This window comes from Akebia trifoliata, chromosome 12 (assembly GCF_017979445.1).
Source record: "Akebia trifoliata isolate Shusen 1 chromosome 12, ASM1797944v1, whole genome shotgun sequence".
Taxonomy (NCBI): domain Eukaryota; kingdom Viridiplantae; phylum Streptophyta; class Magnoliopsida; order Ranunculales; family Lardizabalaceae; genus Akebia; species Akebia trifoliata.
This window is the reverse complement of record NC_141386.1, coordinates 36,926,153-36,940,350: the sequence shown is the minus strand read 5'-3', so window position 1 is coordinate 36,940,350 and position 14,198 is coordinate 36,926,153. Positions and strand designations below refer to the sequence as shown.

General features: G+C 38.9%; 1 protein-coding gene across 1 annotated transcript; it reads right to left on the bottom strand.

The window, feature by feature from the left end:
• Positions 1-1,008: 1,008 nt before the first annotated feature.
• LOC147390043 (polyadenylate-binding protein-interacting protein 12-like) lies at positions 1,009-12,727 on the bottom strand. Its single transcript, XM_086417644.1, has 11 exons — positions 12,493-12,727; positions 11,726-12,375; positions 11,502-11,612; positions 11,345-11,389; positions 11,177-11,249; positions 10,896-11,008; positions 10,455-10,514; positions 10,009-10,056; positions 9,833-9,901; positions 1,747-1,808; positions 1,009-1,612 (listed from the first exon to the last, which is right to left on the bottom strand). Exons 2-11 carry the CDS (start codon positions 12,335-12,337, stop codon positions 1,555-1,557), a joined length of 1,251 nt encoding a protein of 416 aa, XP_086273770.1. The 5' UTR covers positions 12,338-12,375; positions 12,493-12,727; the 3' UTR covers positions 1,009-1,554.
• Positions 12,728-14,198: the final 1,471 nt, after the last annotated feature.

Genomic DNA, 14,198 nt, shown 5'->3' with positions numbered 1-14,198 from the left:
TCTGAATCTTAGAATTTGATGAGGTCTTCTTGGAGAAGTTTCTTCTAAAAGAAAGTGGAGAAAAAAGAATCCAAGGAAGGTGATTCTTGACTGTGGAATTGAGGGAGCAGTGCACCACTAAATAATGTACCTTTGCACCATTCCCTCCATTATCATCGGTCCATGTGTCGGTGATCTGGACCATCAATTGAATAAATGGGCAATAATACCGTTTGAGAAAAAGTGATGAGACCAATAGAACTGTTTGTCTTGAATCTTGATTCAGATTATTGATAAATTTGGTCAAACAATAGCTGCTCCTTGAAAAAATTGTGATGAAAATGATAGTTATGACACTTGTAACTCACTCACGCGTTGAAGGTTGAAGGAATTTGCATTTTATGTAGAAGCTTTTGAAATGGGAAAGCTTGTTTTTGGAGTTATGACGGCAAGATCATGGCCCATCATCATTCAAAAGGGGGAAACGAGTAGTTATGATTATACAGGCCCAAAAAATATTCAACGAGCAACTGTAGTAGCTACGGAAAAGCAACATCTTTTGCAAAAGTCATGAAAGTATCCCAAACTCTAAATTTTGACCCTTGTCAAACATCTATTGTGCCAAACAAATCGCATGTGAAATCTCCATGACTTGTATCCATCCATAAACAATTTTCACTCAAGATGATGGACCAAGTAACCCTTTTAAATTTTATTAAGCAAACTTCATCCACATTGATTATATTGAGCCAGCTTCATGTATCAATGATGACCTAAAATGGACGATAATGTACCATATGTGGCACTCAGATCGATCCACCTTGGCATCTGGCCGACACTGATTACTTTAAATAAGCAGCCCCACGAAACAGGCACAGACAACACCAAAAGAAAGCTCCTTCCTGAACCACGCTTTAAAAATAGAGTACCAACTTACGGCCAGAGGTATACATTACAAACGTCAGCTTGGTACATATCACCCAGTATTTGGGATAAGGAAGATCAATCACAAACATTTACAAAGACAGCTCGGAAAGTCAACAAAGTGACTCATTAGTATACTATCAATTCATCATACAGATCTAGAATAGCTGCATATAGGTATAGCCAGTGGAATCTGTGAATTTATGCAAATTCGAAGCTATAAAAAGAGATAGAATGAAGTTCTCTATGATACTCATCCCAGAGAAATCAAAGCACTATTAATGAATACAATGTACCAAGGCACCAGCACTAGAGGCCATGTAAGGAAGTATTTAAGAAGTCTGTAAGAGAGAGAACCACGAGAACAGTTGTATTTGTCTTTGGAGCATCCCATACATTTGTTCAGTGATAAATAAACTCTTTCAAAGCCTTGAAGTTCCATCCAACTCTACATACTATTAAAAAAGAAAAAAAATTCTGTAGACATCATAGACCCCAGACTATGATGCAAAAACGACAGCAACAACAAAGTGTCCCAAAAGTTAACTATCAATGAAATAGCCAGACCTTTCAATATCTCCGTATATATGTATTTATAAAATATATTTATATATAGTTAACTTAATCAGTCAAGGAGAGTGCAAAGATAGTTCAGTGCATCTGTTGCCGAGGAGCACGCGGACGAACTGGCGTCTTTGATGGGCTGACCCTGGATGTAGATGATATAAGAAATTGCTAAGTCAACTAAAAAGAAAAAACTCAATCAACAGGAAAATATCAACTCAACTTAGCAGCTGTCAGCGTGAAAACAAAAGGAACTGGAATGCAATATTCAAAACTCACCTTATTGGCAAGGACCCCAACACTGCACCACTACAATTGAGAGCAGCAATTGCACTTTCAGCCTGCAAGAGGAAAGTTGAACATAACAAAACCATTCCCATGGGCAAAAATCAATCTGTACATAACTAAAAATACGAGAGAGAACTGATCCTAGATTCATGCAAGTATGCTATTTCAATCAGTCTATGCTATCCGCTACACAGGCATACTATATAACTATCAAAGGAGGAGTTTGTTGAAGAATAGTCATCCAAATGATTTAGCAGAGTTCAAGAGCCTTATCTGCCATTTCAACAAACAACTTCTTGAACTCAAAAGTATTTTCCTTCCCCCAAATAATCTTCTACATTTTTACAAAAATGGTGCCTGTTAACAAATTTGAAAAGCTCTGCCTATGTAGTATTCCCTTACACTTAACACTACATAGCCTCCCAAGCCTGGAGGAGCTGAGGCCAATTTGACTAAGATGGGACATTATTGGCATCAGTGGAGGAGAAATACTACTGACCTAAATAAAAAGCAGTGTGAAACATAAGGTCAAAAAGTGTATAGCGTGTCATACTTCAATGGGACAGTGCAGAATATCGGACTATAGTATTCACTCCACTTCCAGAGACAACAGTACCATGGATGGCTGCTGCTGATGAAAGCTAGACATGAGTAGCAGTTTTTTGTGGTAGGTGATCATTTTTCCAAGATGGTTCACCCATAACATGTAGGGAAACATTTGATACTGCTCACGTGGCTAGAACATTCATCAAGGAGATTGTACATCTATACGGGGTGCCTAAGTGTGAAAGCCATGCACCACGACGCCTAGAGTTAGGTGTAGCTCGCCCCAGAGTCACCCGAGAGCACCTATGTAAATCTATATAAGGCTCACATATGAAGCCATATTAGTCCCGTGCCAGAGCATATCTGTTAGCTTAGTGACATTTTCATGATAAAAGAGTGACTGACATCTACTTTTGAAGTTTCCGACTTAGTGTACTTTTTGTAGGAAGGGCGTCTTTGGTCCCAATCCCTGGCCTACACCACGTTAACTTTAAGCCCTCGCCCAAGCTACGTGGCGTCCCGTGTGTATTAGATCACCAGTTGCTAGTAATACGTCTTATTTGTTTTTGTAACGTGTTACTCCGTGTAATTACATACCATATCAACAAAGTTGCCTCCGGACTTTGTCTCGTGTTGCCCCGTTCTCTTGTATTGCTAGCTATGTTTTGTGTGTGTGAGTTATTTTTAATAGGCTTGCTTGCGGGCAATCATCCCAAGCACCGCACGACCTTGCTTCGGAAGAACATGGCCGTGATAGTTGGTATCAAAGCCCGACTCTTCCCTAGGTCCATTTAGTTCATGCAAACAATGGCAAACGGTGAGAAAAGCACCGTGGACCAACTCGCTTCAACTCCACCACCCCCACCCCCACGTACAAACAAGGAACGTATAGAGCTACTCGAAGCTCAGATGGCCCAACTATCAGGTGGTGTTGATGATATTGCTCAACTGGTGATCACCACGACATGTTGGATAACGAATCCATGACCCTCAGCATTAGATTGATTGACCTCGAGGAAGATACCTGCGGATCCCTAGCACAACTACAAGAATACATCACAGAGCTCACTACCAAGGTAGGTCTCCTGGTAAGAGCCGTTGGTAAAGAACGACCTACCGGTGGTGAAGCTCCTCCCGCGCATGCGAGTCCTCGAGTCATGCGCCTTTAGTGGTGCTAGTGATGCGAAAGAGCTAAAAAATTTCATGTTCAATATGGAGCAATACTTTCATGTTGTTCTCCTGAATTCAGAAGAGGTAAAGGTCACCATGGCCTCCATGTATCTAACAAGTGATGTCAAACTATGGTGGTGTACCAAGCACTTCGAGATGGAAAATGGTCAATGTTCTATCAATACATAGGATGACCTCAAACGAGAGCTGAAAAATCAGTTCTTACTAGAAAATGTGGAGTTCATTGCCTACAGAAAATTGAGGCAATTCCACCAGACAGGTACCCTGCACAATTACATCAAGTAGTTTTCCATCTTGATATTTGATATTCGTGACATGTCCGAGGACACTGTTTTCATTCTTACATCTGCTATTACCGCAGCCGAACGGTTGACTAATTATACCCCATTGATGGGGGCAAAAAAAAGGTACACCCTCAATCGAATGGGTACTCCTAGTAGCGTGAGCACACCAAGGAGTCCTCCAAAGGTAAGAATGGAGGACCTAGACTCAGTTCTAGCCAGGGATTCCTCCCCTTTAAAGAACACAGGTACCTTGCCTAACAATCGCCACAACAAGTTTAAATGCATTTTGTGTGGTGGTCCTCATAAGACATTCAAGTGCCCACAGCGAGCCAAGCTAAATGCACTATTAGCCTACTAGAGTAATCTTAGTCACAAGAGTACAAGTGGGGGAGATGATGACAAGTCTCCTCACATGGGAGCCTTGCATTTGCTGAATGCACTCAGACTTCTGAGACTTAGCCATCAACAAAAGGGTCTCATGTATGTGAACATCAAAATTGGTGGTAAGAACACCCAGGCAATGGTTGATACTTGATACAGGAGCTACACACAGCTTCATCTCCCCTGTAAAGGCGAAATGCCCCAATATTCTGCTCGAGAAAGATTCTAACCACATGAAAGCTGTTAACTCCCAAGCCACTCCTATCCAAGGGTCGGTAAAGGCTGTGTCCGTCAAGATAGGCACATGAGGGGGTAAGCTCGACTTGCTCACAGTTCCACTCGATGAATTCAGTCATCATTGCGATGGACTTCTTGCGATAGAATATGGCCGTTCCAATGCCATTCGCTAACACATTGGGCATGTTAGGTGAATTTCAAGCTTCATTCTCGTGTCCACAGGCTATGAAGAGGGAAAGATTATCTCAGCTCTTCAACTGAAGAAAGGGTTAAAGAAGGAGGAGCAAACTTACCTCACTACCCTACGAGTTGAACCTGATGATCAGGACCATAGTTCAACTCCCACTCTGATTCGACAGGTATTGAGAGAATTTGATGATGCGCTACCGAATGAGCTTCCTAAGGTCTTGCCTCCATGTATGTCGATTGACCATCAGATTGAACTAATACCTAGTACCACGCCTCCTGCGAGGGGGCCTTACAGGATGAGTCCTTCGGAACTAGCTGAGCTACGCAAGCATGTCATCAAGTATTGGGACGTGCCCAAAAACATTGTCAGTGATAGAGATTCAAGATTCACAAGGAAATTTTGGACCGAACTATTCTCAGCTTGACTTTTAGACCAATGGACATTCTCAAATAGATGGGCAAACGGAACAATTTAATGCTATGTTGGAAGAGTATTTAAGGCATTTTGTCAATGCCAACCTTAAGGATTGGGCGAATCTTCTTGATGTTGCGTAATTCTGTTTCAACCTTCAGAAAAATGTCTTTCTCCAACAAGAGTCCTTTTGAGCTTATTACTGGCCAACAACTTTTAACACCTCACGCTATTATAGCAAGCTATCAGGGACAATGTCCAAGGGTGTATTGGTTTGCTAAGCTTTGGCAAGACAACAATGAAATTGCCAAGTCTTACCTTGAAAAAACGTCCAAGCGAATGTAGAAATGGGCTGATGAACATCGTCGACCAAATCCTTTCAAAGTTGGTGATTTAGTTCTCCTCAAGACAAATTAGTTGAAAAGATTCAACCAAGTTCAGTGAGCACACACAAGTCTAATACAGCATTATGAATGACCAATGCTCATCCTCTTTTGAGTAGGCAAAGTCTCCTTCAAATTGAAGTTACCGCACTGGTTACGCAACATTCACCCTGTCTTCCATGCCAGTTGTCTCAAGCCGTTCCATGCAGATCCCGCACAGCATTCCAACCCACACCTTTTCATTCAGCAATTCAGCTAGAGCGTGTTGTCGACAAGGTCCTCGTAGAGCATCAAGTCAATAGCATTTTAAGCAAGTAGCAGTACATTAAGTACTTTGTCAAGTGGAAGAGCATGCCAGAATGTGAAACTACCTGGGAGAGTGCAAAGAACTTACTACCTTTCAAGAAGAAAGTCGAAGAGTTTCTCGGGGACACTACGACGAGAACGCCTGCAGAATAGGTGAGGGAGACTAAAGGCCATGCACTACGACACCTAAAGTTAGGTGTAACTCACCTCGGAGTCACTCGGGAGCACCTATGTAAATCTATGTAAGGCTCACATATGAAGCCATATTAGCCCCGTGCCAGGGCATATCTATTAGCTTAGTGACATTTTCGTAATAAAAGAGTGACTGACCTCTACTTGTAATGTTTCCTTCTGGAAACCTAGGAAAGACTTAATGTACTTTTTGTAAAAAGGGTGTCTTTGGTCCCAATCCCTAGCCTACACCCATGTTAACTTTGAGCCCTCACCCAAGCTACGTGGCGTCCCGTGTGTACTAGATCACCAGTTGCTTGTAATACACCTTATTTACTTCTATGACGTGTTACTCTGTGTAATTATATAATATATCAACAAAGTTGCCTTCGGACTTTGTCTCATGTTGCCCCTGTTATCTTGTATTGCTAGTTACGTTTTGTGTGTGAGCTATTTTCAATAGGCTTGCTTGCAAGCTATCATCCCAAGTGTAGCACAACCTCACTTCGAAAAAACACAGCCGTAACAACCAATCATTTCTTACCTTGACACTAACTCCATGAATCATTTTTGGCATTTATTTTTATGGAAATGGTTGGGGACTAGGTTCCAGCTTTCCAGCACATTGCAAACAAACAGTCAAACATTGTTAGGAGAAGGTTATCTAGGAGCCTAAGGATCTATTGAGAAATCTTATCGGAGAGTATGTACCACAATGAGATGAGCCTCTTCCCATTGAAATAGCTTGATTAATCGCAGTAGGAAAATTCTGATCAAAATTGTTTATGGGCGTCCATTGACCCATGTACTTGATTTGATGCCCCTTTCAGTGCATGGAATGGCAAGTGGTGATAACGATGTGAGTATCAATTGTCAAACACATCAGGGATGTTCAATAGCATGCATAAGAAAGACTTGAAGAAGCTAATCAATGGTACAAAGCTATCACCAACAAATATAGGAAAGAAAAGGTCTTCAAGGAAGATGATTGAATATGATCTTAAGATGAGCACAGTTTCCTACAAGCATACATCATAGGCAACAAGTGCCGATGGGACCTTATCATAATGTGAAATAGGTAAAAAAAACACCTAAGAAACGGAACATGAGATTGCAATAAAGACCCTGAAGACACAAGAAGGAAAGTATCAACAACTATTAGTCAAATGAAGGAATCAACCTAATTCAAAGAACATGAATTTTAAGGGAGATATTACACGCTCCATGGCTCATTGGTGGATTCATGTGACTTCACAAACAAAACGAGGTTGGGTTTCTATAACCTTGGTGAGGAGTACTAAAGCATTTAAATTCGTGCCATTGGTGAGGGGTACAAAGACATTTTCACATTTAGTATTGCGGGACCAATCAAAGTCGTCGTATAGGGGTTTATTGTTATAGTGTTGAGTTCAATTGTAAAATAACCCCAAGGGGACCTTTTTAGATGCTATTCTAAGCTCTTGCAAAGTTCTAGCTTGGTTATCTCTGTTATTTTTATTGGATTATTACTTCAGCTCTATTTAGCAGTCTCAATAAATTTGAGTTTTCTCCAATAAGTCTTGCTCTTTTTCATAGATCATTGGATACATGCTATGTATATGTAAAATGCATAAAACATATGAAGAAACCAAGAAATTTTTTTGCTCTAAGCAAATACCACAAACATTCATGTTTTTGTCTGATTAATTTATGCATTTTGTAATTTCCAAATTCATTGAATTGATTTTATTGGAACAATATTTCTATATTTTTAATAAATAAAAAAAAAATTATGAAGTTGTCTAACTTTTTAACTTCCTTATAAATAAATAGAAAATTTGTATAAAAAAATATTATTTAACTGAAAATCATTGTCATCATCTATGTTATATCCCAAATATCAACAACTTTTCACCATTCAACTCCTACAAAATCTATATATTCTATCAAGGCATGTGAGTTTAGATCTTCTCCTGCTACAATCCACCTTGTCTTCGGTCAACCCCACACCTTTCTATCGGCTTCAACTTGCACAAAGTGCTCCTTCTCACTAGTGCACTCAATGTCTTTGTTGTGCATATCCAAACTATCTCAATTGGATTACAAAATTTTTATTTCCTGTTGAGGTTATTCCTAGATTCCCTCCAATGTCTTCATCTATAATTTTTTTTTCTTTCCTAGTCTCACCACACATCCATGTCCACTAAGCTCATTCTATGCTATGTTTCTTGACGGCTCAACAATAAATGCCAAAAGGATAGCTGGTGGTGTTAGTCTTGTAAAACTTTTCTTTTACTTTCGACATTATAGGCATGTAATTACCTAGAAGAACGGTTTTACTTTAGCAAGCTACTGTTGATTATATAGGTCACATCTTAACAAACTTTCCATCTTCATGGATGATTGATACTAAAGAATGAGTGGTTTATTTGGGGTATTTCTTTCCTATGAGTATCCTTACTAAAGTGCGGTGCTATATTCAGGCTTGGTCCAACTTATCATAAAAGTCCTAGTTTCAAGGTATCCCCATAGTTTGTTTTGAATTTATTCCCTTCTAGTTTCATTGACCTATACACATCATCTGCAAATAATGTGCACCATGGGACCTCCTTGAATAAGAGTAATCCATCCATCCATCCAAAAATAGTACAGTCTAGCTTATCTTGTAATGCAAACCTATTGTAATTGAAAGCTCCACCATCTCACCAACAACTATTATCAAACTAAGTATAAATCCAGCATACATTGATGATTGATCCTAAGGAATGAGTGGTTTAGTTGGGGCGTTTCTTTCCTATGAGCATCATTACTAAAGATGCAGACTGCATACATTCAATCTTGGTCCTACTTATCATAGAACCCTTAGTTTCAAGGTATCCCCCATGTTCTAGTTTTCATTGAGAAACATAATTACACCGGACTTCCTAGAATAAGAGCAATTCATCCATCCACGCATAACTAGTACGGACGAGCCGATTTCCTTATGCAAACTCATTGTAATTGAAAACTCCACTGTCTCACCAACAACTATTATCACACTAACTACAACTCCAGAATACATGCTCTTCATAGTAAATAATGTCAATATACTTGGGGATCTTTTTTTATAATACCCACCAAACTATCTACCAACCTTATCATAGCTTTTTTGAAGTTACTAAAACCATGTGAAAATTCTTCCGATGTTCTCAAAATTTCTCCAACATTAAGTAAGAAGACAGCCTTGATAGTTGACGTCCTAAGCATGAGAGCCTTTTCTTCGCCATGCAAAACTACACATGAAGCTAAATTGATTCTGTAAGGCTCTCTTTGTTTCACAAAAGAAACTCCTTACAGGAAAATTATTTTTCTGGGCACAGATTCATATATAAAAAAAACACAGTATTTTTTTGTTTTATTGTATAGTTGTATTATGAATTGTTTGAAAATTTCCTGGAAAAAGTATTCCACTGATTTGTTTTTCATGAAAAAATTATAGAAAACTATTTTTGTAATCTATTTCCATATACTTGGCAATCCAAATAGTATAACCAACACAGTCTACTTGTACCACAAACATTCTACATTGTTTCCATAATTCCTGGAGTTTTTACAATAATTTTGTAGGCTTTAGGACCTAACTTTCAAAATATCCAAGTGATGGGTCTCTTCTAAAAGAACATCTCCAACATGACATGTGGACGTATGATATAAAGGACCTTTGAGAGATCTCATATTATCAAAATCTAAATGGAGGCAGATGAGGAACTGACTCTTTCTCTACTTTTTGAATGTATCCTTAGACCATCTGTAATTAACGAAGGAACCATTTCCATTTTGCAGCTCAACTTTTCTTTCCATTGAATTTGTGCTCACCACTGTAAATTATTTTTTTGATAAATAATGTTCAGGTAAATAAGAAAATTAAATGGTGTTGGAGCACCATGAGCTCATTGTAAAAGCTAACATAGTAAATATTAAACATTCAGCACTCATAAACAAAGAGCTCGGGCAATTACCATTACAAACTCAACAAAAGCGATACGGGTAGAATGATGATAGTCTCCAAGCAGTCTCAAGCGATAAACCTGCATCAGACAAGATGTGTCGCATCAATTATCTACTTTCTAAAACTAAAGTTGACCATCCAAAAAGAAGCATAAATTTTACATGTGACAGAGTAGCAGCTACAAACCTCTCCACAGAATGATTCGAAGAAGAGTTTGACATCAGCTTGAGAAACCTAAAACAAATGAACAAAGAAACCAGAAGCAAAATTGCCAGTTCAAAATCTGCACTAAATTTTCCTTAACCCATTTGCCGTTTGTTGGGGAATTTGGATGGAGCGGAATAACATGGTCTTTGAAGGAAAGGAGCATACCCTTCTCAAGGTCCTCTTGTCCATAGTTGGGTTTTTATTCTATTGGAACAATACTGAAGGAGTTTATGGGGGTCTTATTCTATTTGAGTGGGATTTATTATGTTCATCTTGCTAATCTCTTTGTATCTGTTTGCTCCATGTTGTTTGGTTGGTAGGCAATCTTGGCCTCCGATCTTTTTGCATTTTAAAAAAATCTTTTAACCTATTAAAAAAAATCTGCACTAAATTCAATAATAACAGAGAAACTGCAAAAAAGCTACCTTTTTATCAATATTTGTACAATAGATGGTTCTTGTGCACATTTGGCGCTCATCTTCAGACTGGGGACCAAAAAACAGTTCAGTCATCAGATTATAAGCAAAGCACTAAATGTTTAAACCTATCATAATTTACCATATGATTCATATACTCTTTAAGGCTGTGATATGTTACGTAGGGGGAAATTCATAGTAGATAATCACAATGTATACTCATTTATGGTACAATATGGTAGGCCACTTATCAATAAACATCACAAGAATCACTAATACACACTATGACAATGATAGCAATATCAATAGTGTGGTTATAAAAGAAATTATAGATTAGCAAGACTATGGTGTTGCACTAACTTCTATAGCTTCAGATTGCATTGAAAATAAATAAAGCATCTCAATCAAATAGAGATAAGTATATAAGTATAATTAATAAGACTTTCTCACCCTCGGCAAAAGAGTTGGGTTAACAGGTGCAATTGCCGTTTTTGAGGGAAGCACCCTAACTGGGTAGTATCCAAGCATGGTCCCAGCTAGACTTAAGGCAGCCCTTGCACCTTCTGATTTGGCACAAACCCAGGAAAGCAATATTTCATTAGTTTAATACCTTTTTTTTTTCATCAGTTCATTACACCACCAAAAATTGATCAATATAACCCCAACACCCCCCAAACCCAAAAAAAAAAAAGGAAAGAGAGAGAGAGAACTACTGAGATTGATAAGCTTACCCTCATCAGTAAACTCAATAAAAGCAAAACGAAGAACGGACTTAGGATCACCACATATACGACAGTCAACAACCTTCAACATCCCAAAAGGGAAAATTTGTTCAGAAACGTAATACATCATTCACAAAGTTAATCTCTCCTCATATGATCAAAAGAAACATGGATTACCTGTCCACAATTGATGAAAAGGGCTGCAAGCCGTTCTTCAGTAACCTGTATATATGTATATACCAAATAATATATTAATTAGGCCAGTATTGATTGACAAGCAAATCAAAACTTAAAAAAGAAATTATAATCTCTATAAATGGGATTGATCCTTTACCTGTTGACCAATGTCAGAGACATACACAGTCCTCCTAATTACCTCTTCTTGTTGTGCCATACTTGTTCTGCTGTTCATTCTCCGCTTTCCTTGAATGTAGTTACTCTTCTTCTGAACAAAAGTAAAAGTACAAACAAATAACATAAGCGATAAATAATCCACCAAACTTATATAACAAAATACGTGTATTGGATACCAATTAGAAGATAGAAAGCTAAACCTACCCGTCTACTTGTATTTCCGTCGACACTACCATTACCATTACCAGTATCACTGTGCATCATAAAGTTGTTAGTATAAAACCCTTCACCAAATCCATGGTTAGATAGTGAGGGCGGAACGAATTCTTCGGCCATTGGATTCAATTTCGAGAGAAGCTCCTCCAATTCCCTTATATCCCGTTTGAAACCTTCACCAATCTCTCCCTTCATATCAACACCGTTTGATCGTTGATGCATATTTCCATATTCAGGCTTCCCTGCTGCGGTCATCGTCATTCCCACTCCCACCTGTAGATTCTGCTGCAAATCGTTGTTCATGTGGTCATGACTGTGCTGCTGAATCTGAGCCATGTGGCCCCTAACATGTACTGAGGGAGCTGTTGTCGCCCCCCTATGTTGAAATTGCTGGATTTTCATGTGGAAGGGTTGATCGTGTAAAATTGGGTTGTTGTTCTGTTGTAAATTAGGATCAACCATCCGAATCCCTAAATGATTCTGCTTAGTTTGATCGAGATCGTTTGGAACATGAGAATCTACTGAAGCGATCTCAAAATTTCGACTTGAAGAACCAACATTAATCCCCAAATTGCGACCAGCATTCTCAACAACCGCCATGATCGAATGCGATGTGAGCGATTCCTTAGTCAAAATCTCTGTAAAGTTTAAATTCACAGGATCGGTTTTGATCAAGAAATCTAACATGCAAAAAAAACTTTAAAATTACATCGTATTCTGCAAAATTGTCTACATTGATTGATCGATAAACAAACCTTATCGAGATTGCTACAAAGAAATGAAAAGCAGGCAAAAGAGCATCTCTGCAAATCGGGGGAGAGAGAGATTTTTTTCTTCTTTTTGGTTTTATGTCCTCGAATCTGAGAGAGACGAAAGAAGCTCTTGGAATCGTCCGTTTGTTTATTCAAACGTTCTTCCAATCGTCCCTGCTGAGCTTCGTGAAACTGAGATGACCACCTGACAGCTCAAATGCTTTTGTTTGTTTTTTTTGTTTAATTTCAGTTTTTATTATTGAGTAGGAAATAAGTTTTTGGTAGAGGGGTAATTGGGTAAATGCCTGTAACTTGGCACGCGAGGGGCATCACTATCTACATTAATAGCCTGGCGGTGCTTCTTTCCCTCTTACTTCAAACAAAAAGAATCAAATTCCCTCCATATATATATCTTTCATGAGATACCCGTAATAAAGATGCAAACCCCAAAAACCTATGTATCAAAAGTGACACCACCACGACACATTTTTCATTAATAATTTTCATTTTATATGAAGAAGGGAACAGAGCTTTATCATGCAAAACTAAATCTTCAAAATCATTTGCAATCACAAATTATTGGAACATATGATACTTTAGGTTTCTTAAGCTGGAGGAGCATTTACTTCAAGATAAATACACTAAGGGTATGTTTGATTGCATGGAAAGTCACTTTTCATGAAATTTGAAATCCATGGAAAATTAGTTGTGGAAAATAGGTAGGGTTGGAAAATCAAATTCCATTGTTTGATTTCACTTGGATAAAATCATGGAAAAAATATGAGAAAAAATAAGAAGAGGAGAAGGAGGATGTGGCGACGACGAGGACGACGGTGGCGGCGACGACGGCGGCGGTGGCGGTGGCGGCGGCGGTGGCGGTGGCGGTGGCGGTGGCGGCTACGATGACGATGGTGGAGGCGGCGACGACGACAACGACGGTGGCGACGGCGACGACAACGACGACGGTGGCGGCGGCGACGATGAAGGTAAGTGAGGAAAATGGGGGGAGAACTTGGTGGTGGTGGTGACGGAGGAGGTGAGGGATGGAGAAGAAGAAAAATAAGAAGAGAGAGAGAGAGAGAAGGTGGTCGGAGACGGAGCCGACGGCGACGACGATGGTGACGACGACGGTAAGGTTAGTGTAATGGTGGTGGTGGTGGTGGTGGTAGTGGTGGTGGTAGGGAATAATTGATGATGGAAAACATGGGTGGATTTCATTTTCCCACCCATATGGGTGGGAAAGTGAAATCCATGATTTAGTGGACTTTTTGAATGGGGTGGAAAATGAATTCCATTTCCATGTGCAATCAAACACTTGAAAAATGTCATTTTCCATGGAAATTGATTTTCCACCTTATTTTCCATGTGCAATCAAACATACCCTAACTAAATTATTAGATTATAAAAGATGTTTCCCAAGAAAATCCTTGACTAGGGTGTATCTAGTAAATTTTCATTTTTACTTGGGTAGGGTTTTTTTTTTTCCTCCCCTTTTCTAGTAATATAAATCTTTAGGGGTTGGAGGTGGAGGCGTGAGTGTATATTGACATCTCGTAAAACGACGATTTTTGTATTGGCACCATCTCAAGCTGTTAAAATGCAACTTGACCATTTTCCCTTGACAAAAGGTTTTGATCGTTGTATTTTGTGAAATTGTAAGTATTTTGCATTTTTTTTCCTTCTCATTTGTTGTCTCTTTCGTAATATTT